This window comes from Gavia stellata, chromosome 1 (assembly GCF_030936135.1).
Source record: "Gavia stellata isolate bGavSte3 chromosome 1, bGavSte3.hap2, whole genome shotgun sequence".
NCBI classification, from domain to species: domain Eukaryota; kingdom Metazoa; phylum Chordata; class Aves; order Gaviiformes; family Gaviidae; genus Gavia; species Gavia stellata.
Genome location: NC_082594.1, coordinates 20,365,611 through 20,390,497, shown reverse-complemented (window position 1 = coordinate 20,390,497; position 24,887 = coordinate 20,365,611). Strand labels below are relative to the sequence as shown.

At 43.7% G+C, this 24,887-nt stretch overlaps 1 protein-coding gene across 1 annotated transcript in view; it reads left to right on the top strand.

Moving 5' to 3' along the window:
* The first annotated feature begins 4,977 nt into the window (after positions 1–4,977).
* The window catches only part of ZDHHC20 (zinc finger DHHC-type palmitoyltransferase 20), a 50,645-nt gene continuing 30,735 nt past the window's right edge, over positions 4,978–24,887 (top strand). The window contains exons 1-2 of the mRNA XM_059829957.1: positions 4,978–5,123; positions 24,777–24,803. Of these exons, the coding sequence (XP_059685940.1) occupies positions 5,006–5,123; positions 24,777–24,803 (145 nt within the window). The 5' untranslated portion in view covers positions 4,978–5,005. The remainder of the gene's footprint in view (positions 5,124–24,776; positions 24,804–24,887) is intronic.

Genomic DNA, 24,887 nt, shown 5'->3' with positions numbered 1-24,887 from the left:
CTGAGGATGGCTTGACTTTCATGCTGACCAGGTGGTGGAAGTAACACTGAAGGCAACAGGCTGTGGGAGCACGGACACTGGAAGGAGGGATATTCTGTAGTTAATGCAGAGAAACATGCGGGTTTTTTCTTATGTGATTTCAGACACCAGCTAGCTGCTCTGAAACATCCTCTGGAGGACCTGGCCTTTCTCCATGAACTGCAAAGGGCGCACAGAAGATGAGCTTCACTGGACTAAACTTGTACTTTGTGAATGCCGCCTTTCTTCATCGTCTTTAATGGCGCCTGAATACAAGTACTTGTGTTTGAGTGTGTTTTGTTAAATTGGTGCACTATTTTATGTGAAGGGTAAAAACTCCTAGAGAGGAGCTGTTTTAAAACTTTTATGAATTTGGACCTAAAGGAAGTAGATTCTGAAATCAGAACCATCTAACGAGCAATTTCCTGGAGAAAGGAAGTACTACAAGGGGGGTTGTACTGCAACAGTGTATGCCTCAGCCATTCCCACGACATGGCATTCTCAGTTGCTGTTCGGCTTCCCAGAGTCTGCTCCAAATGTCATCACTTGTCCCTCCCCACATCTGAGGCAGCGGAGTTTGCATGAGCTGCAGTGCGGTCGTTTGAAGCCAAACAGGTGCTTGGTGATTTCTAGCAGAGCTTCTTTCTATCTTGCTTGGCTTCGATTCAGTGAGCTGGTTTCTTCTCAAGAGGTCCTTGTGGAGATGTCCCAGAAGGCTTTGAGAAGTGGAAGATGTTAGCTCCTGCCAGCTGTGCCAAGGGGCTCTTCATGCAGTGTAAGTCCTTGGTGGGGGGGACTATCAGAGGATGAATAGTCCCTCTCTGGCACCTCGCAACCTTGATGTTGTCCTTGTTTGATTCAGTTTCACTTCAGTTCCTGTCAGTATAGAAACATTGCACAGAAATGTTACTGGACAATAGCTGGTCAAAAATCATTCGTCCTCTCCTAGGTTTATGCAGCTGTCACTGGCTTTCTGTCCTACACAAGGACATCTGTCTGACCCAGAACAGAAATACTGGCCATGTCACAGCTTCCAGCTTTGCTAGTGTCAGACTCCTTCCAAACCACATGCGGTGGCTGTTCCTGCAGCTCAGTACTGACACGTGCTAAAAGGGGGTCATGTCAACATGCATGTGGCCCTGCCGATACCCCCATGGGTGAAGCTGGAGTCAGCATCAGCAAGGAAGACTGGGATAGGGAGAGTCATGTTGGATCACCTCACATCTTCCCTAGCACAGTGAATCATTTGCTAGTTAAGCCTACTTTTATTCATGGCTGTGCTTCTTAGTCTTCATGTTAGGAATTGTGCTTATTGTGAAGGGTCATGGGATTTTGTTATGAAAGTTGGTGGGAGCAGGGACAAGAGGAGGGTCAGTGCACAGTAACAGCCAGCCACACACAGTACAAGCTTGGTAAAAGCTGTTTGTAGCTTTCCTTCCCAGGTCCAGCTCCCTTCCCTTCAGATTGCAGGCTTGAGAGTACAATGTTTATTCACTGAATGCATGACTAAGAAACTAACACAGATATTAAATGATTAAAAGCACACACAACTCTAAAACTAATTATCATTCTTAAAACTTGCAAATTACACCCAGTGATACTGCATTACAATCCTATCCCCCTTGCCTCTCCACTGCTGAGTATCAGTGTGCAAGCCTACCCTTCCTCAGTCTACCATCCCACACCAAGTTGTTTGGGCAGAGAGCTGATGGGGAGTCCAGCAGGGCTGTCCAAAGGGGTTCCCCTCAGTGTCCTGGTGGGTTTGCGTCTGCAGGTCAGCATTCCTACAGCGCGGAGGCATCCACACTCCTACCATCAGAAGATCCCCCTCCATTGTTCTTACCTTTCCACATTTTCCCTATTTCTGGATCCACTTTTTCACTGTCGTCTTACCGTCCTTTCTCCATGCAAACTCCTCCCAAATAAACACTTGTGTTATCCTCCCACACTACCACTAACAGTGAGGCTACACACATACGACCCTCACTGTTACCACTGGCCTTCCCATTCTGCCTCCTTCCCACCAACACATGGTGATGCCCACGGTGCTCCACAGGGTTCAGCAGAACATACGTGCTGTGAAGTTGTTCACCTCCAACAGTGGTTGGTTAGACTTGAGGTCTTACCATAAGCACACATTCCCCTTATAAATCAGGTTCCCACAGCCCTGTACCCATGACTTTCAGTAGGCTAATGCAAGGTTTTACATCCCACTGTTCATGCCCTTCCTTTAGTTAAGTCCCCAAGCCACCAACCCATCGCTGGAGATCCATTCCACTCCCAAAACAAAAATTGGCACCACTCATCTGGTGACCCTCCAGACACAGGATGTGTCTGCTGTATTCCCCATGAGCAAGGAATTAACTCCTTACAAGAAGCATCTAACCACTGGTTCACTGTTTCAGTTGCCAGCAGTTTGGATTGCTTGCTACAATCAGTAGCCAGAGACACTGTTCAATTGAACACCTCAGAGGTACTTTCCATTAAATTGGCAGTCCCTTTAGCTACATGCCACTTTTGGCTATCCCGGGTGGTTATTGTTGTCGCTGCATCAGATAACCATCCCAAGTTTGTTACTGAATTACTTTGTGTGGGATTCAAAATTCCACACACACACCCCCCCACCTTCCTGAGTTTAGCGAAGAGCATTTCAATATCAAATGAATTTAGGACTGTTAACTGTCAGATGTGCCCATACCTTCCATTATGTTTGCCGGGCAGGCAGTATGCCAGGCAAATTTTGCCAGGCAGGCAGTACAGAATAGGCACACTCTGAAAGTAGTCCAGAATAATTAATTTCTGATATTCCATATTTCATTCCATATTTCTGACATTACTAATTCCATACCATAATTTACAGGATTAATACCAGATTTTGTTTGGATTTGCTCAGTGGACCAAACTAACCTGCAGCATATATAGGCTGATATAACTGCGTTCCTCTAATATCACTTTGGTTGCAACGGTACCATGCAGACTCCATGCAACTTCTGCACCAGACCCATATTGTGCTCCAATCCAAAAAACTGATTTATTTGTTCCATTTTTTTGTTCATTCCACACCCCTTCAAAGGTAAAATTGGTTACTTCTGAGAGGATTATTAACAAATATTCATTACTAGGACACTAAGCGTTTAAATTTGTTCCCATTGTCTTTACACTAAGTGTTAAAACTCCCTTGAGATCTTGAGGGAAAGCACATGCCAGCAGCTTGGAATACTTCAACAGTATCCCTGATGTGCTAACCAGCCCAAGATTTTCCTAGCTCATGTTAAATCCAAACTGCTCTATCCTTGTTAGGACTTCTCTAGAGTGACTAGTCCCCATAACCAAGAAGCCGTCCATGTAACCAGTCACTCCTCCCATGCCTTCCAGCGCTCCGTTAGGAATGGGCCAGACCAAGCGGTTCCACCAGCTCTCTCCCTCTCCTGTAATCCCGTTCTCTAACAGCCCTTCATTACTATGTACAATTTTGCACCCCCCTTCCTGATCCTGCTCCCATGTTCTAGCACGCCCATACACTTAGAGTTGATCCCAAGCTGATCTCCATCTGTCTATGGTCGCTGGGCACATCTCCCTGCTCCACAGTTATTCTGTGTATGTCAAGATCAGAGGTCACTGCTTCCTTCGTCTGCTTTAACACCCCGATGAACACACATGCACATTCCCACACACACAGGCTGCTGCTGCTGCTTGGGCATTTGTCCAGGGTGTCCCCTCCCTATTAGCTGTTAGAGGCTCACCGCCTTCTGAATTCCTCATCGCCTGTCTTAGTACTTTCTCCATCATCTCATCAGCAGGCAAGGCCATCATAATTGCCCCCGCCTTCTGCCAAGGCAACCCTATCGCCATGACCACCCATTTAGCCTCTTCACACCCGAAAGGACTACGGGTCCCGAAGCCCAGGTTCTGCCCGCCCACACCAGCCACCCCCCCTTGCTGTTTTTCCCAAGCCTTCTCCTTTCGGGGCACCCCTCTCCCCATGCCGCACTTCTGGGCTGTTAAAGCCTTTCCCCTCGCCCTGTGGAGTTTATCTTTCCAGCTACTGCCGGGGCCGCAGAGCTTCCCCAGCGCCGCAGCCCCGGCACCGCAGGGCGGGTCCGCCTCAGCCTCGGGCGGCCCCGCCGGCCCCTCCCGCCGCCGCCAGGTGGCGCCGGAGCCCCGCGGGAGCCGCCGCCGCCCCGCTGCCGCCCGAGGCCGGGGGAAGCGCGCCCAGCACAAGCACTGATTTTGAAGAGAAATGGGGATTGTGTCATGCCACGGGCCGTTCCAGCCCCGGGATCCCAGGCAATAGTAATGCTACAGTAAGGCTAAAAATTTCAAGCATTAAAAACGTCCATGTTCAAGGGGATCAGCCCCGCAAAGCAGCGCTTGTGGTGATGCCTTTCAGGAAGGTCGTGGTGGTCACGCCCGCAGTTGTCAGGCATGAGGTGACGTTCAGAAAGCAGCACAGTAAGTTATTTATAAATAAACATTGCTGCCTCCAACAAGCTACTTGAGCCCTGTAAGTCATGGACTTGGTGCGCAGGAGGAGGTAACAGCCCGGCAGGGCCCCAGGTACGGCTGCCCCGTCCCGGCGCCTTTGTGCCCAGGATGGCCGGCACCCACCCGCCCGCCCGGTCAGGACCGAGAAAGAGCCATGCTGAGATTTAAGACCATTTTTTAGGGCTGGAGGAGGATCCTGCCCAGAAACGGCCCCGTCGGTGCAGGGTGAAAGCCCCACGACTGACCCCTCCTGTGAGAGGGGGACCCTCTCGCCTCCGTCCCGGCGGAGGGCGAGGGGCGGTGGGACACTGAGGCGTTTCGGCGCCCGCGGGGGGAAGGCGGTGGCGGACGCCGGGGCCGCCCCTCTCCGCCCACTGCGGCCCGCCCAGGGCCTGCCCGCCCGCCCGGGGCCGGCTCCGCAGCGGCGGCCGTAGCTGCAGCCGCCGCCGCCGCCCGTTGCAGCGCCGCCGCCGATGCCTCCTGAGGCGGCCCGGCAGGGAAGATGGCGCCGTCCCACGTCCTGAAGTGTTGCCAGAAGGTGCTGGCCTGGGTGCCAGTGGCCTTCATCGCCCTGGTCGTGGCCTGGTCCTACTACGCCTACGTGGTGGAGCTGTGTGTGTGTGAGTGGACGGCGAGGGTCGCGGGCGCCGGGGGCTGCCAGCTGGGCGGGGAGGGGAGGACCCCTCGCCACCCGCCTCCTCCGCGGGCCTCTTCTCCCCTGCGCCCCGGCGGGGTTTCCTTTCCCTTCGCCGCCTAAAGCTTTCCTTCAGGCGGGCGAGAGAGACCCCCCTCCCCTTCAGGCGCTCCCTCCGTGTCCGGGTTTACCTGTTGTCCCTCCGCCTCAGGCTCCCTCTCAGGGCTGCGGGCGAGGACGGCTTGCGCCCGCCCTCGGGCGCTTCGTGGCGGCGGGGTCCCGGCCCGGGGTCGCGTGTGGAAGCAAGAGACGGGGACGAGGGAGAGGAGGCCCAGGCGGGGTGTCCGGAGCGCTTCTTTTGGGGACAGGCCTCTCGGGGAGGTGATGAGGGGTTAAGACCCCCACGAGGGCTCTGTGGGAGCTGCCGGAGCCTACATGGGGTCTGTACCCCTCGTGTCTCCCTGGGAGAAGTTTCCCCCTCTCAATTTTCCTTGTTGTTAATCCCTCTTCTTGATGTATCAGATAACTCCTTGACCACCTTATGGGTGTATTTATTTCCCCCCATTTAAGAAGCCCAGTGTCATTGAAGCGTAATAAGGCTGAAAACATCCCACTTAAGCGGGCAGGGGAAAGGATTTAGGGCTTATGGGGTTTTGTCAGGCCACGTCAAGGCTTTCTGGACGAGGGCTCAGTGTTACGTAAATCTGACTTGCAGACGGTGTTGGTCAGGATGATATTTACCCTTTTCTGTCTTCGGGAGGGAACTTCAGGAAGATGTTGGCTTTCTCTGGGCAGTGTAAACGGAGCGGCACGGTGATGTGCAGTATTTGTCAGACTTGGTAAAACTTGGAAGCAGCGTAGGAAAAGTAAGGAACACGTTAGTGCATGTTTGGCATGTTTAAGTAAGGAAGCTGAAATGAAACGAAAAGAAAGTACAAAGAGCTACCTTAAGCTACGTATAGGTCTATTTAGTGTCTGTAGGTCCTTGTACTTCTTGCTGTTTGCGTAAAATATGTGCTTTGATATCCCTAGCTAGAAATAAAAGGCTTGCATATATTTTATATCTGGGCAAACTTGTAAAGACATCCTTCCTTTAGAAATAATCAGTTACTTTTTTTCTGCACGACTTAAGTATTTGGATAACTTTTCTGAATGCCCATGGTATTTCGCAGCCTTCTGCGTTAGCTTTACGTATGTGGACTGGAACGTAAACCACAGGCAAAAAGTTATTTGGGCTTAAAATAGTAGAAATAACGTTTGTTGAGATGCTATGTGAAATGTTGATGTGAGAGAGTTGCAAATGTGAGTGTATACAAACTTGCCAGATTGCTACGGTTTAGTAGTCTGTTTGTGTGAGTAAATAGTACCGGTTTTCTGGGAAAATCGTGCTTAAAACTACAAACACTTGGAACCAAATTTTAGACAATCTTTAATGCTGGATGTCTGGGGCACGGGTAGTTCTTATTGTAGTCTTGAGAGGGGCTGTGTGAGATTATAGACTCACATTTTACAGGTGTGACACGAATGTTTTCTGTACCCATTACAGTCTGACTGGTATGACAAAAGGCAGATCAGGGCTATACATTTATTCTTAAGCAAAGAACAAAAACTCAGATATTAAGAAACTTGCCCAGGGTCTCACAGGTGGTCATTGGCTGAATCAGGAACAGAACCTCGACCTCCCAAGTCCCAGCTCTGTGTCTTGATCACAGAGTGGACCAGGGCTGGGTACTGGTGAGTAATTTCTCCTTCGCAGGCATAGAGAAGCTGCAAAGAGCCCTTCTGAGTTCATTAGGGTTTTATTTGTGTGAAAATTATTGAAAGGGTTGGCCCTTGTTTATGCGAGAACTTTGGCATCTATAAATCTGGTTTCTAGGCGTCTGGCACTTTTTGCTCACAAATCAGCTTTATTCTTTATGTCTGCATATACAGACTATTAAAAGAAAGTGGTCGTTTACTAAGAAAATTACTTACTGATTTTTATTGCTGTCACTCAATTTTCCAGTTATTACTTGTCTAAATCATACTTGGTGACCAAGGATTTTATTTTTCTGTGAGTTTTTTCTGTTGTGGGTTTTGTGTTTTGGGGTTGGTTTTGTTTGGTTGGTTTTAACCTGTTGAATTTTGTTTATATACTTGGTAAAAGGTTATCTCATGGAAGGAGAGGAAAGGGGTTTTGTGTTTTGAGTCTTTTTTGGTTGTGTGTTTTTTTTTTTTCTCCTTTGCGTGCTTTTCTTTTACACTGCAGTTGAGTTAAAACCGGCATAGAGAGGATTTATAGCGAAATACAAGATTTTCTGTTTCTCTTGGCAGGTATGTTTACTTTCTCCCAGTGCTCCTTATATTTTATTTTGGTTTGAGAACCACTGCACTGTGTACTATGAAGAAGAGCAAGGATGTGCCTTTAGCACATGGCTAATGAATGAGGTGACACTGGTCTCTGCAGACGTTTACATATGGCGGGTGCAGAAGCAGGGCTTACGGCTTGTTGCAATTCTCTGGCTTTGGCAAAGGGCACAATATGCAGCTGATGTGTGCCTGGGTAAAGGAAAGACCAATGGAGAAAAGGAAGCTTTAGAAAAGAGCAGGCACAATAGAAAATTTTGAGTAAATCCTGAGAGTAAAAAAGAAATTGAAACCCCACAGACACCAGTGTTTTTTCAAAGGTTATTCTTAAACTTTAGGTAACTGTTAAGATGTGAAGCTAACAAGGAAACAGGAAGAGAGAAAGCCTTCATTCCCCCAACTATTTCTTCTTCCTGGTTTGTGGTGGTTTTTTTTTCCTTCTGTAGTCCCTGCTCATGTATTAAAGGTTAAACATATGTATTCAGCTAGTAAATCAAGTGGGAAGCCAAGCTTAATGTAGAATCATAAAAGATTCCTAATAATGGTAAAGTTGGGGCTGCTGCTCTCATTACCCTTTTCCTTTCAGTTTTGCTTCTCTGTGCTGCCTGCCCCACCCTCCTCTGCTGGGGTGCTCACATGTTGCGCAATGTCTTGCTTTTGGTGTCTGATGGACTCAGTCTTACTCTGTAATTCACTGCTGGTATGTATTTACTTGGTTATGCCTCTTCTATAACCCTAAATTATATTACTTACATACTGGCTGTGAACACTGAGGAGGACTGGTGTGGATAAGAAGATCAAAGGAGATTCATGAGCTAGTCTGCTGTTTTCCTCCCATGGAAACTGCCAGCGTTGTCGTATCTCTGTGAAGCATTGCTATTGTATGCTGGTGAACACTGGCTTATTTAGACCACTGTTGCTGTGTAGTTGAGATCCAATAGGTAAATTAGCTATTAAGCTAATTGGAAAGGTGAAAAATAGCCCTTTCTCACCACATGGATAGAAGTTGAGGGAATGTCAGCAGAGTGGAAAAATCTGTGAACGCATGTAACTGAAAGAAATGCAGAAGACTCGAGGCAACATCTCATTCAGATTTTTTTAAGATGTTTTAAAGTAGAAAAACATGAATGAAGACTTTCTTACTATATTATTTCTTCTTTTCACACATAACTTGCCCAGAGCTCTGTTTGCAGGAAGGCACACCTAGAAATACGTAAGGGATATTGTAAAATAACTTTTCATTAGTTAAAAACCATTTCATGTGTTCTTTCTTCTTATCAAAACATAATTTGCTTTTAACATTGCTTTTGTAATCAGTGGCTGTATTATGCTGTTAGTGAATTGAACTGATTGTGTCTGCTTACCACAGAAGCTCAGAAAGACTGGAGCTCTTCCCTTGTGGTTCGTTTTCACTTATGGCTGACTTGTATCTTACTAGCTATCCCAAACATTTTTGGAGGTGATTGGCTGTAGTACAGACTGGCTAGACGATGGGCAGAAGACACTGCTTTGACCCACATAGTAGAAGTTGGTGGGTGAAGGCAGCCTGTTTTCTACAGGCAACCCTTTTGCTAAAACCCTAGCAGAATTTGGTAGTGCAGTCTGCACTGAGAAAAAGAGGAAGAAGTTAATTTTGGCTGAGTTGCCTGTGTATTGGCTGGTTTTATTTATAAAAAAAAAAAAAAATTAAAAATCTTGTTCAGGTTAGGGGTTTATTTCTTTAGCGAGAACTGTATGTTCTGAAAACCACAGTCCTGGCTCTTCTCCTGGGCCAAAAGTTGTAAGGAGAATGGCTTGTTCTATGGATTTACTAGTCCTGTAAATGTATGAGTGTTTTCATGCCTCAAACTCTGCAAAGTATGGAAAAATGTGATTTTTTGAAAGCTACGGGAGTAACTAGTTGTGTGTTCTTTTCATAGAATCTACTTGTAGAAAGGTTTGCTTTTTTTAATACAGTGTAATGTCTAATGTGTCTAAAAGCCTGGCAAACAAAGCAGTTTGTAATTTAGAATTCATAACTTGATGTTAATGGTACAAGCTGAACTCCTTACTGTTCCAGGGGACTGCAGTAGCTCTTGTTAGTAGGGAGATAGCTCTGATTTCCCCAAAGCACAGTCCGCCTGAGAAGCACATGGTGATCTGTTGTCATGCTTCCATTTGAAGAGTCTGTTGTATAAACAGAGGGACGGTAATTCCATCTGCCTCCTCCAGAATAAATCTCTACTGAAAATGCTAATGCAGTAGCTACCAAGCAATGGCAAGGTGGTATTAACAGCAGTGTGTCAGTAACTTCTGATTTCCAGCTACAGAAAAAGCTGAAGTATCAGCACTGACTGAAGTACAACTTTTGCATGTTAAGCATGCAAAAAGCATTCCCGTAGGAAAAGGGGGTTACTGTTCAAGAAAAGGAACAGCAAATTAAACAGGTTAGATCATTAGTAACAGTTAACTATGTTTATGTGCCTCTCATGAATTTCAAAATGAAGAAACTGAATTGCTTTGGATGCACTTAGTTGTCTTGTAGTGTCTCAGCTCAAGCATGCGTATTATCCTCTTAAATGAGAACCTTTTCTGTTATTATAAATAAGTAGAATTCCTGTTGAGGTGCTCAGACTGGATACAAATATATTGGAAAACTCGACGATCAGCTTGAGTAGAAAGATTATCTGTCATCTTATATGGTGCTTTGCACTGTATTGGTCATATTAGTTTAGGAGGACGGGTGGGTATGTGCCCTTTATATGGCATGAAATCTGCTCTCTTGGCAGTTCTCTAATGAAAAAATTGTTCCAAGAGCAACAGAACTAGTCAGCCTTGGGGAGTTTTCTTGGGGAATTGTCTTGTGTCTGCTCTTCCGACTCTTCTGCCAGCAGAAGGACTCCATCCCCCTTCTCCCTCACAGCCCTCTATCTGCAGTGCTCACCCCAGCCCTCCGTCATCATTTTTCCCCTGTGTCTGCTAAGCCATTCTGACAGCTCTGCAGTAGTTGGCATCTTTCCTTGATCCCTAGTTACCATTTGGTCAAAAAAAGTGTGGTGCAGTGGCCGGTTTGGTGTTGCTTAGCTTGCCAGGGGGCCAGGCAGAAAATGAGCACCTGAGCTCAGAGCAGCTGTTTCCTAATAGGGGGCATGTGCTTGTCTCTTCTACCCATCCAACAGCTTTGGTGAAACTTACTGGCATATACTTAGCGTGAGACCTCCACCGAGCTTCAAAACTTGGCCAAAACTGGTCCATGGGCAGGGTGGCTTTGGAGTAGGGGAGGGGAGTGGATTAGGGAAAGCAGGGAGCTGAGTGCAAGTATCTGAGCCGAAGCAGGAACTCTGCTTGTGGTGTTACTCTTCTGTTGTAGCTGTGATCACTCATTGCTGCAGCACTTCCTGATTGCCTTTTAGATGTGGACTATAAAGCTTTTGTTCTTGGTTTGAAAGTACATAGCATGAGTATTTAACTTTATAAAAAAATAACTTCTCTCACATTTTCTACTCTCAAATTTTTCTCTGGTAACAACAGTAGGAGCTTTCTATATGCCTTTAAAGTTAGAACAGTGAACTAAAAAGTGACTTTCATTTTTAATCAGGGGTTTTACGTTACTTCATCATTTACTAGTCTTCCAGTTTTCCTACAAGACACTATGGGTAAAAGGACCAGAATTTCAAGTGTATGTTTTCCGTAGACGTTACTTTGAGGTCATTGACCCTCTGCATACTGTCAACTTCAGGTTCTGCTGTCTGTTGAAATTTAAATAATTAAAACTTTGTTTTCTAGCAGCTCATATTTTTATAAGTTAATGTAGACATACTTTCCATAATCGAAGAATTTACACTGTTACAAAGATGGGTATCTGAGCTGAGTTCTCTTACACCTGCAGCAGATGAAACTACTTGGATGGCACAGTACCTGCTTTTACTGTTGGAACTTGAGGCTGCCTCGGATGGAAAATGAGAGTAGAAGCCCTAGTTGTCTGTCTAAAATTCTGCCTGTAAATGCTGAGGGTTCATGGGGTTCATTTTTCACCCATTCAATATGTCAGTGTTTGTGCAACTCTTTTTGTTCAACAGTCTCCTACAACTGGTAAGAGTTTATGCTGGTTTAACATGTACTTTCCTTACAAGTGTTATAAACTATAGGTTCCTGGATTTCCTGAAACAGCTTTTATGGAATTTTCAACTCAGTCCTTAACTCCTCCCCACCCACAGAACAAGAGTATCCATTTTTCTCTCATTAGTATGTATGAAATTTAGTAGAAAGATTTGAGAAGTAACCACAGGCCACTTTCCTGTGTGAGCTGAATCTCCATCAAGGTGAATCGGGTATAAAAGGGATAATGAGACCACAACAAATACATTTGATCTTTTAGCCACTTCCCCAATATTACCTCCTTCTGCTGTCACTAAATTGTTTCCTGTAGGATGCGCTTAACTCCTTCTGTCCTGGGTCGAGAAAAAAACCAGACTTTTCCCTCTCTTCTCTTCCACACCGCCCACAATCCTCAGTGGAGTGCCTCCTACCTAACCTTTGACTGTCTTCTCTTATCTGTGCTAAAAATCAAGTTCCTCTTCTGCAGCATTTCAAGCCTCTGCCTTTCCTTTTTTTCGAAAGACCAAATGGGTCACGCATTCCTTATTCATGTTCTCTTTTGACTATTAAAATTGTCTTATGAGATAGTTGAAGAGAACTGGATCACAAGAACAGCATGCTTTGCCTTTGCAGTTTCTGCAGTGCTCTCTCTGATGCTATATATGGTGCAGCATTGTCTTAAATGTGAAGCACGGAACCATTTTAATCATATGATTTACAGAGAGATCAAGTTGAGGGTTTTATGCCGGGTTTTTTTGTTTGTGGTGTTTCAGTTGTGCATCCTGATGTGTGTTTGTCTCCAGAATGGGGAATTCTTATGCATCCCTTGTCAAGTGCTAAGCGGGAGATAGGCTAAAAAAAAAAAGAAAGGGAAAAAAAAAAGCTATTTGGGACAAAAAATTTTACAGCTGGAAATAATAATTCGTCTGGAGTTAGGCAAGGTGATGCTGCAGACAGAATGAAACAAAATTTAGATTAAATCTAAATAACCTTGAGAGGAACAGACATGATTTGTTTGAAGCAACCTAAACAGACAGTTATTCTATAAGCTGTTTTGCAGTTGTCTGTGATAGACTTTAAAAGTGCCTCAGATACTGCCTTGTTATAGTGTGAATACAGAGGACCTGTTATTGTACCGTTCTTCTTGACAAGTAGTCATTGCTTTTAGGTTTGTCAAGTTTGCATTAAAAAAAACAGGGAAGTGAAGTACATTTCCACAATGCTGAGATTGATGGTACCTGAAGGTTTTGATGTCTATGGGTTTGTGACATGCAGATTTACTGGAACGTTGCAAAGGAGCCCAAAACAGAGTGAAATTTGGTTTCTGTTCTGTTTTGAAAAACCCTTATGTAACTAACATGCAGGTCTTTTTTTATAGTATCAGGGAAAGGATGCAAGTTGTGCATTGGATTTCTGTGGGGATCTTTTGTGTGTGTATGTATTTATCAATTTAGTCTATTGCTCCTTAAGTTTCATGGGTTTTTTTATTAAGTAATTACATATTTTAAAAAGCTTGAGTTCAGCCTCATAATTGCATACAGAGGTATTACTTGCTGTGTTGCAGGGTAGATACCTGCTGAGATAAAGCTAAAGCAGCAGCTGGTGCAGAGGGTAGGCTTGAACTTTTTTTAATAATTCATCATTTAGACAAATTATGAATTTAGACAAAGGGAAGCTTAAAAAACATTGAACACTAGATTCAGTCATTTTCTCTCTTGTTGTGTGGCTTTTTTCTGTTGACGTTCTCAAACTTGTGAAGATCCTATGTTTCTCCCTTCTTCCCACACTTGCAGAGCCCCTTGGGAAACCCTGTTGCCAAGGTTCCATTAGGAGTGGAAATAGGGATCTTCGCGAGCAGAAACAAAGGTCTGGGAGAGCTGTTAGGCACATACAGGGCATCGGGAGCTGTGCTGCCATGCCTCAGCTGCCTGCTTTTGTGGTAGTCTCCTTTCCTACTGTGTGATGGTGCTTTCCTCCTGCTGTGTGGCTTCTCTGGAGTCTTTAGACAAGTGGCTGCACCTTCTGATCCCGTCCTGGTTTATGTTTCTCTGTGGCTTCTCAGGAGGCAGCAGGTTTAAGGGTCTGGGTCACCTCGCACTTAGTTGCAGATGTTTAGAAGTAATCACTTTCCTGATCTAACTTTCTGTAACTGTGTGGTTCCTGACTTATGTGTTAAACCAGTGGCAATAATTTCTCATTCTTCACAAACATTTCCCACCAGTGTACCACGGTCCAGTACTTCACCTGTGAATGTAGATATTCTTGCAACCGTATTACAAAATGTGGTATCCTAGGAAGATGACAGCAAAAGTTAATTCTCTTGGCTGTCATGCATACATCAAACTCTACTCATTTCTTGCTGGTCGGTTTGCCAGTCCTGCTGTGTTACATTTGGTGCTTTGCCATGGGAGCCCTAATGCATCTCTGAGGTGTGGTAGGCAACACCTGTTTCTTCCCTTGGCACACGTTGCATCAGGATTTATAGTATTTCAGCTGACCTTTTCACAGAGTCCTGAGTTAATGCTTTCCAAGAATATGTGGTGAACTGTCAGCAGGCAGGTGAGCTCTGAGGATTTTATTTATTTATTTATTTATTTATTGGAAGCAATATTTACTGAATGACAGCTATACAGATGATAGGCTATGCTCTTTTGCATGCTTGACTCTGTTTACTCTGCAGTACTTTCTAAGTTTCACTATAAATCTTCTGGAGTATCCAAAAATACCTTTGCAGTGGCTTGTGTAGTCTTTGTGCTGTCAGTTTTTCATGTTCCTAAGTGGTCTGGTAGTTAAATGAGACCTGGTGCAACAAAAACGTATCCTTCTGATCCTATCCTCTAGCCAAAACTTTCTGTCCTGTTATCCCTGATGTTTTTTCCCTCTGCAGCACCTGGTTCTTTTGCTATGTTCCTGGGGAGTTGCTTGTTATTTCTTCCTTTTTGCAAAGAAACTAGAGGAAGTAGCTTTAGCTACAGTCAAGGTTTGTCCCAAGATATTTCAGTCCAAGTAAGGTTTAATGAGTGACATTTTGTTTTGCAAGAAGAACAAGAAGGAAATCTTCCAGCATCAAAATATGGCAGCATTTTTTATCAACCAATTTGATGAGCCATATATGGACAGATTCTCTAAATCACCACGAGAAGTCTTTGAACCTTTATTTATTCCATAAATATTTTAATAATAAAAAATAAAGTATTAAATAGTTATTAATATTTACAAGTCCAGTATGCTGAAGACATGAATTTCCCACCATTAAACTTTCCTGCAACTAATAGATATGTTTTTAAATCACATGTTTTTCGAAACAAAACTTCCTTTAAGGGCTCTATCCAAAAGCTTGGCTTACTAGTATTTTGATGGGAGTTCATGTAAATTACATTAACAACATAGCAGCCAGTAATGTGTTGCTGGCAGAAAATTAGCTCTTCTCATCATAGATAGTTCCATTTTTAATCTCAGGTGGTAAATACCAATCAAACCTGACCAATGCTACAAAAAACCTGAACTTAAAACTTCATTTGAGGAATCCAGTGACCTAATGCATGAGAGGAGGTCAGCTTGCTGGGCAGTTTGAGTTCTCCCTTTACCCGATGAATTTGGCAGCAGCAAAATCCTTCTCTCAGAAAATGGTGCCTAATACTTGGTAATAAGATTTACAAAGAGATTTTTATCCACAGAGTTTTGCAAGGAGATTTTATGCTAATATTTGAGGAAACACTTGTTGTAAGCAGGGTCAGTAAGTAAGGAGACAACTGATTTTGGAAGAGTCCGAAGCCAAATGCAAAGAAGGGTACCTGGTTAACAAAGTGGATCCCATCATCAGCTGAAGGTTCTCACCCCCAGGCGAAGGTTCACATCTACAGGTTACGACAGCTGTGTGAATTTTTGTTCCCCATGAACTGACACCTCTGCTCTCCTGCTGTCATACCTCTCAGCTGTGTAGAATAGTTAAATAAAGACTGTTGCTCTATTTTCATCTGTCTAGAGTAGAAGTAAATGAATTTACTGGTAGCACCCTGAACCATTAAGACACTCGGTTTTGAGTGACCTTAATATTCAAGACAGGTATTGACTGGCAGTTAGAACCACAATAACTGAAGACTGTTCTCTTTTTGAAAAGAAATGATAACTCCTTAATTACCTGAAAAATTCTGTTATAAGAATGAATTGTATGTTGTTGTTTTTCGGTTGGGTGGGGTTTTTTGTTTGGTTGGTTTTTTACTTTAAATATATTGATGGCTTCTGGTATTATACCTGCAGAACACCTAATCTTGTGTATAAGACAACTCTGTACAAAATACGATAACTAGCACTCTGTCAACACCAGCTGATTATCCTGTTTGTGTCTCCTATCTCTTGCAAGTGTCCTCGTAGTGTCTTAACTACAGAACCACTGGAGTTACTAACACAAAACGCCCATTCACAAATCCAGATACTTGAGTGTAGTGTTACTGTGAGCTTGATCTGGCCAGCCTGAGTGTAAATACCCCTCCTTCAAATGTAAATGTAATTAATTAGTGGTGTTGACATAAGCTACCTCTACTCAGATGCTTCTGAGTTTTCGTGCCTTTCTGCCGATTCTGTTTTTTCCCATTCCCCTGTGTGCCATAGGGAGCATAGTTCACTGACTCGTGCAAGTAAGAGCTCTCTTTGTCATTCAAGAAGAAACCAGGCTTTCTCTTGGCTGTGCTTGATAGCTTAAAGGCAATATTGGGAACAACTTATGTGCAGCGCTTCCAAACTACTGGGTGATAAAGCTGTTGTTGTTACGATAAAGTAGAATTTTTGGGAAAGATCTGAATGAAGAAAGTCCAATAATTTGAGTAGGCAGCTGAGGAAAACATGTAGAAGTAATGCTAGTGTTTAAAATCCATCAAAATGCAAATAGAATGAGCAGTGGCAATGGTGATTAAATAGCTAAAGAAAATCAAGTTACATTAGGTTTCTTTGGGCAATTATGGTAAATTGAAAGTGAATAGTGCTTCTCAGGGAATAGGGCTTTTCAGGGACAACAAACCTGGTACGTTGCTGCAGCTGAACGGTAACTTCATATGCAGAAAAAGCCTTTAGTTATTTGGGCTGATACATCTCTTAATACATTGTGGTTCTTGGTGTGGACCCAAGTGTGGGACTGTGAGGTTAAGACCTGGCAACACGTCCTCTTGCATGCTAACCAAGTGTAACTCTTGGTTTGGAAATCATTTAAAACATGCAGGCACCTTCGGTGAGAAGACCATTAGGACACCTTTGATATAACTTTCAGGAATATTTTGTAGAGGCAGAGGTGAGGAGTGATCTGTAGGATTTTGCGGGTTCTAGAAGTCAGCTGCCTTCATAGCTGTGTTTTTGAACTGTGGAAGTAGTAGCACAGAATTTACTGTTCCCAGAATGTATGGCTGAAATCTTTTCAGTTGACGTAGCTTAATTCATCGCTAAATGTAACTCAGTACCCAAGGAGTATCTTGCATTGATTATGCTAATTTCTGTTGTAGCCCTGTTTGTATTTATGCATGTACTCTCTGCATTGAGGCTGAAAAGACCTTGGCTAAATAAAAACTCCTTTGTTATTGTGACAAGAGAATGTTTTCTGGGCAGTGAGCCTCTAGCTGCTCTAAATTACTCATTATAGTGAAAGAATTGTGTTAATATTGTTTTAACCATCCAACAAATCATAACGATGGCTGGTAACAAATAATAAAAAAGGTCTGCAGTGCATCTTGAACTGCCCTATTTGAAATATTAATGCATTTTACCTGTCCCTGTGATAATGCTTCTTTGAATCCTGTAACAATGGGCATGGCGATCGTGAGCACAGAAAATGTGGTGGCCATAAACAACAGAGCATTCCCCCTGCATCAAGGTGTCTCTTCCCTGGCTGCATTTTCTTAATCCTTTCTCCTCCCACTCCAGGTTTCTCCCCCGCACACACTCCCTGCAGTGCCTTTGAAGGCATCATCGTGTGATCACTTGAAGTCGCAAAGTAGCTCTCTGAAGTGATGTTGCTGTGCACAGTGTGTGTGAGGAGTTCGGGCTCTAGCTCATGTGCTTGTGGAAACAGCTGCACTGCTTTAAGAAATCGGTGGCCCTGGCAGGGTTTCTTTTCCCTCTCATGACTGACTGTGTGTAACCCAGGACAACAAGAGGCCATTCACTGTCATTCATCCTTCATCATGGCAGTTTCCTGCTGTTTGTGATCACTCAAACTTGCCTTCATACGTAGCTCAAATCTGAGCTGAAGTGTCTGGGAAGGCAAGCGCTTGCTTTTGCTATGTCTGTCTGCCATAGGGGAGTGGGTAGATGGTTGAGAGGGGTAACTGCATACAAGAGTTGTCCACCACCGGTCCTGCCTCTGAGACAAGCATTGGGGCCGGCAGCGTGGCAACATGTGCATCTTCATGCTGGCGCAGCACAAAGGCCTGTGGAGCCACCTCTCCTGCTGCACCGTTCTTTAAAACATTACTTCCTGAATGACCTAGCAGTGCATTGGGGGGGAACCTGTGTCCTGTTCCTGGAGATCTGGAATAAAAGAATATATCAATCTAGCACCATATGAAGATAAAACAATTCTAGGTTTGTATGGCTCAAATTTCTGCAGAGGACATTCATTCCAGCTGGTAGCAAGTCATGTGTGCAATTCCTGGGCCCCCATAGCCTTTTGGTAGGGACCTGGCAGCATCTTCCTGCGTTGGCTTTTGGCTACATTATGCTGTCAACTCAGTCATCTTGAGTCATTCGTCTAAAAACAACTCCCTGCTGCTTAGAGAGGAAAGCACCTAGTGGGTGCCTGCCAGTCAGGAAATAAGGAATAGCGCAGTGTGGAAAGGTCACAGAATTACAGCTTTTAGAGAACAGTGGAGAGGTGCTAAGGTCTTCATGCTCTGGTGCTGCCCTGTAACAGAAGTCAAACGAGTATTTGCTCAAGGAAATTAGCTCACTGTCCCACTTCTGTCAGTAAGTAATGTTTATACCATCTTCTTGTGAGTGATTAAGGTCTGCATTTGCAAATGGGAATTACGTTACCATAAATCTAAGTTATGCTTTCAATTAAATGCCATTCTCTGAACAAATGAAAAACTTAGGATAATGTCAGTGGTGCTTGCCTTTGCAGATAGGGTAATGCCCGTGGGGAGTTTCTGTTGAGTTTCAGTACTGGTAACTTCTGGAAATATATGCGCGCGTGTGTGTATCCATGTGTATATATAATTGTAACCCTTTTCCTTAAAAACGGAGAAAAGTTAAGTCTGTGCATCTGATGAAGGGATGCAGTTGCACATTTATCACTCATTCTTCCCACCCATGAGGAATGTCACCCAAAATGTGAATGTTACTCTTGAGATTCATGGAAAGGCTGTGATATCCAAAGTGTGACTTCTGCTAGGAGCCATCGTGGGAGGGGACTGGGGAAATAAACATAGCACATCAGTAACAAGATCAGTTCTTTTCCTTTTCTATACTTCTACCTTAGTTGCAGTTGAATTTCTTGCTCTGCAGGGAGCATATCTGGCTTTGATTAGAATATGCCTTTTAGAGGAGTAGGGAGATGTGGTGTGTGGGTTTTGTAGAGCGGTGGGTTTTTTTTCTTCCAAGGTTGAAGGCAAACGTGTCTTCTTTTAGCATGCCTCTTGCAAGGTCTTGGCAGATCATTCCACATCTTTGCCTCAGAATAGAGAGATTTGGGTTTTTTCCTATTACACAGTGATTTGGAAGATGCTTGAACACTTCATAGCAATTCTGAAAATAAGCCTGAAACTGAAAGCAAACCAGCTCCCTAAATGTACTCGTTGTTCCAAGATGTTCTGGGAGGTTTCCTTGAAGCAGGTTTAAAAATTCTCCAAAGCTTTCTGAAATTTGCACCTCTGACAGTTCATACTCCAAGAAGAACACTTCCAACAAATGACATTTTCCTCCCAGTCTCGTTTGTTGTACAACTAATGATGTCCCTATGCCTGCAGGATTGTTTACCGTGATAATCTATAGGCTTCTGCCTCTTTCATTCTTGTGACATAGGTGAGATGAAAGATAACAGACAACAATGTAAGGAAGAGTATATATAAAGAGGTGTAATGAACAACTGGGGTTATAAAGGAAAAAGTATCTTTGCTGCCAGGGGTGATGCTAAGTGTCTGAATCAAAACTGAGACAACTTTTTCCGCTGTTAAAGTCAAACCTGGAATTTCTGCTTCTCCTCTAAGCTGACCAAGTTAAAAAGTACATTTGAATCCAGCCTAATAAAGGCTGTATCATGTATTTTGGAGGTACTACTCTGTAGAAAGTGAAACTACATACTTAGTTTCATGTGCTTCATATTGCAGTAACCCCAAAGCATTGGGAGGTCCAATGTTTAAGCTGCTTAGTGGTGCAAGACCAGCCAGCAGAGCATATTGGGCCTGTACATCCCTGGACAAGCTGCAGCAGTATGAAGTTCAGTGTAGGCCCATTTACCTTTCTTCACAGGCAGGCTTTGCTGAGCTTCTTCCTTAGTTGGGCCTATTTGTAGCCTGAAGTAGGCTAGGTAAAGCTCTGCACTGCAGTCAGACAGGGCTCGATCCCTTCATTCGACTTGCTCAGTGCTGTAATGCTGAGACGTTGAATCCTTTGAAATTATGAGGCCATTGTGGAAACTCGCTGTGTGCGTGAGCACGCAAATGCCCGCTTCTGAGCGCTGTGCAATGATGTGAGCTGCAGCTTTCACCGTCTAGTTGTATTTTTTTTATCCTTCCCTAGCAATATCTTGCTAGAACTTCGTAAGTCTGATCGAGAAACCAGAAACTTAATATTAAGAAGCCAATCCTAAGAGTATTTTTGCTCTTAATTTTCCTTTTGTAGTTGAGCAACAGACTGATATGGGGATATATTTTTAAATCCTCAAAGGAACAATGCTTACATTTCTGAAATATGGACAGGTTTGTGTTGACTGCAGTGCTGAAGGCACTAACTTCTGCTGATGCATCTAATCTAGTGTATAGTGCTGTTGCATCCTGAGGATAACATACAAATCATATGCAGTGCTTATTTTGTTCAAAAGCAAAAAGGCAGCACTGCTTTTTTCCCCCATCCCACCTCCCAAACAAGAAACTGTGGTTTAGAAATGTTTAAAGTGAAAATGCTATTAATTTAGTGGAAGCTGAAGGCAGTATCTAAGTAGTTAGAAGCAGCAGAGGAGAAAAGCAATAGAGAGCTAAGCCTGTAACTTAAACTACAGGCCAGGGACAGTGGGACACAGTGATAATGTTTTGTTCTGTGGTTGGTTTTTTTTCTGGACCAGAGTTCAAAAGCTAGAATTGATTTCTTGATCGTATAAAGCTTCTTGTTACATTGCCAGCCTAGCAAATACTTAAAGGTCTGTTGTAAAACTGTCGATTTGCCATTTGCTGAGACAATTTGGACAAGTAGTAGGATTGTTACTCATTTAATCTATCTGACAATAGGAATAGAATCACAGAATCATTTAGGTTGGAAAAGACCTTTTAAGATCATGAAATCCAACCATCAACCCAACACCACCATGCCCACTAAACCATGTCCCGAAGTGCCACGTCGACACATTTTTTGAACACCTCCAGTGATGGTGACTCCACCACCTCCCTGGGCAGCCTGTTCCAGTGTTTGACCGCTCTCTCAGTAACGAAATTTTTCCTAATATCAGCCTAAACCTCCCCTGGCGCAACCTGAGGCCATTTCCTCTTGTCTTATCACTTGTCACAAGCAGATCAACACTCCTGCCCAACTTGGTGTCAGCTGCAAACTTACTGAGGGGGTCGAGAACATGGATAAAGATATTAAACAGAACTGGTCTCAATATTGAGCTCTGGGGAACACCACTTGTGACCGGCCGCCAACTGGATTTAACTCCATTCACCATAACCCTTTGGGCTCAGCCATCCAGACAGTTTTTTACCCAGCAAAGAGTATGCCTGTCCAAGCAATGGTCAGCCAGTTTCTCCAGGAGAATGCTGTGGAAACCTGTGTCAAATGGTGTCAAACATGTATTTCCCTAGACAAGAAGTTCTTGAACTATCCTCTATTAAAAAGTTCTTAATTATCCTCTAACAGGATGGGAGAACATCATTATCTATAAAACTATAGGAAATTTTTTGTAAGTAATTCTGGTTATAGCACTCCATAATCTGTAGCTTCATTTCTGCTCTCGGTACAAAACAAAATTGTAAGCCAAATTTGATGTTTGAAGACTCAAAATAACGAACAGTCTTTACACGCAGGAGAAAAAGCTTAAGATTATATCACCTGTGAAACTGCATCAAAAAGATTCCTAAATAAACTTCATAAAAATTAATTAAAGCTTCACAGCACTAGGAAGATAATTTTCTCTTTCGTACCTAGGCCCCTTAGGTCAGAATGCAGTTATTAGGCTGTGCAGAACAATTTTAGTTTGGCAAACTCCTGTAGTTTGAGGTAAAAGCCAACACTGAAACACTTGTGATTTTCATCCTGACTTATAATCCTGAAATGAAATAAAAATAGAAGATGGCCAGTTCTCTTCTGCCTCAGAAGTTCCTGCAAGTTAAGTGTTTCTGTTTCTATCCCTTTCATTGTTATTATTCTGCTTGAGGGTAGGAAGGGTCTGCAGAGGGATCTGGACAGGCTGGATTGATGGGCTGAGGTCAGCTGTATGGGGTTTAATAAGGCCAACTGCTGAGTCCTACACTTGGGTCACAACAACCCCATGCAACGCTACAGGCTTGGGGACAAGTGGCTGGAAAGATGCCCTGAGGAAAAGGACGTGGGGGTGTTGATTGACAGCCGGCTGAAGATGAGGCAGCAGTGTGCCCGGGTGGCCAAGAAGGCCAACGGCATCCTGGCCTGTATCAGAAATAGTGTGGCCAGCAGGAGCAGGGAGGTGATCATGTCCCTGTACTCGGCGCTGGTGAGGCTGCACCTCGAATCCTGTGTTCAGTTTTGGGCCCCTCACTACAAGAAGGACACTGAGGTGCTGGAGTGTGTCCAGAGAAGGGTGACGAAGCTGGTGAGGGGTCTGGAGCACAAGTCTGATGAGGAGCAGCTGAGGGAACTGGGGTTGTTCAGGCTGGAGAAGAGGAGGCTGAGGGGAGACCTTATCAGTCTCTACAACTACCTGAAAGGAGGCTGTGGTGAGGTGGGTGTTGGTCTCTTCTCCCAAGTGACAAGTGACAGGACAAGAGGAAATGGCCTCAAGTTGTGCCAGGGGAGCTTTAGATTGGATATTGGGAAAAACTTCTTCACTGAAAAGGTTGTCAGACACTGGAACAGGCTGCCCAGGGAGGTGATGGAGTCACCATCCCTGGAGGTATTTAAAAGATGTGTGGATGAGGTGCTTAGGGACATGGTTTAGTGGTGGACTTGGCAGTGTTAGGTCTACAGTTGGACTTGATGGTCTTAAAGGTCTTTTCCAACCTAAATGATTCTGTGATTCTATGTTTGTCCAGCTGTGTGCAGCCAAAGGAGCCAAAGACAAAGCTTAATCTAAAGTACTTTTAGTATGTTTTTGAAGTTGAGCAAATAACCCTGCTCAGCAAGCTTGTTTTAATTTTCACCTTTTTAATGATTTTATCTTCTCCTTGTGTTGTTGAAAAAGTTTTAACCTGAGAAATAACACATTGGTAACATTTCAGGCAAAAATACTCACAGGATTTGCTTTAAAAATAATGCAACTTCTGTAGCGTGCAGTGAAGCGGTACTGAGACAGTATCATGACACAGCTAGACCTGTTCTTATATTTACATGCATACTTTGCAGGTAATTGTGTGCTTCAGGTGTTTTTTTCTGTGTGGATTGTGTCCCTGTTTCAGACAGAAACATGGGAGGAGGATGTGCAAGTATGTATAACTAATGTGAAATTAAGCTATTCTTTAGTTTGAAGCCAGCCTTGTTCTATTCTAAATGGTAATTTCTTCCTTCTTTAGGTGGAAGGAACCGGAACCTTTTCTATTGACTTTGTCGAGGCTTCCATGGACAGACAGAGTGCTGAGTGGATATTTTAAGGAAGGGGGAAGGGGAGAAAGGAAAAAAAAAAAACCAACCAAGAAACAAAAATACATATCTGAACAAAAATGGGCATCTGTACATTGAGATGTCACCTCATTCTGTCTTTTGTTGACTATAAAAAGAGGCATGGTTGCATAATATAGGTGCAGACCCTTTTACTTTAGATATCTGCAGTTAAGTGAGACACGTGCCAGCTCTGTGACCAAAGTAACCCTTCAGAAGGAAGTCTGCAATGCCTACTGAAGCCCTGCAGATTTAAGACACTAGTGTGCATCAGGAAAAAGCTCTTTTGAACTGGCACACAGACTGATGACTGTAGAAATGTCAGAGCTGAGAGAGAGGAGACAATGTGGATTGAGGTGAACTGCAGTAGGCAGTGCTCTGTTAACCTTTTGCTCATGCTGATGACCAGAAGCTTAAATTTGCTGTATGAGATAAAGATTCTGGAAAATATCCTTTCCTCATTGAATTTCAGGAATTCACTGTCTAAGGAAGAGATCCAGCAAGGGGAGTGATACAAACAAAGCAACCCAATAAGTACAGCACGTCTCTGTTCAGCGTCTTACCTGAACTGATGAATGAAGTGTGAAGGTTTTGGAGAAGCCTGAGGGCAGGAGGATGTACTAGTCAGGCAGTATCCAAGGTAGATTTGAACAATACGAATTTGCTGTTGGGATAAAAAGAGATGAGGATGTAGGAGAGAAGGAAGTGGAGAGGTTTTAACTATGCCTGAAGAATTCAGGCTGGGGAAAAAAGTCAAAAATAGCATGTGACGGGAAGGGAGAAGTTGGGGGGGGAACTAAGAGTGGGAAGTAGGTTACATGTAACACAGTTTCACAGGGACTTCTGTAAGAACTTCTTTTGTTTAATTTTCTGCTTTCCAATGGTACACCTGTTGGCCTAGTTGTTGACATGCCTCAGAAGACTTTGCTAGGTGCATATCTGAAGAGGAACATGCATAAATTATGATCTAATTAATGTCTGTGAAGAGGAGTGTGCTTGCTTGGTTAGTGCAGGGACCTGGATCTCTTTAGCTCTTCCACTGACTCAACAAGCCTCAAGGGCTGGCAGGAGGAATACTAACTCCTGTTTTATCCCAGAGGGGGATAGGGAGATTCTACTAACACTGAAGTACATTTTGGAACAAGTCAGCTATCTCATATATCTCATTTCTAGCCAAACTTCTAATTCAGTACAGATTTACTTACCATATATCTTTTTTTTTCTCTTCCAGTTACTATTTCTTCAACTGCAGAAAAAGGTAATTTTTTAAATTTTTTTTTTTAATGTGAATAGTTTTGTTGCACACAAGTCTTAAGGGATATAGAATTTAAATGTACTCCTT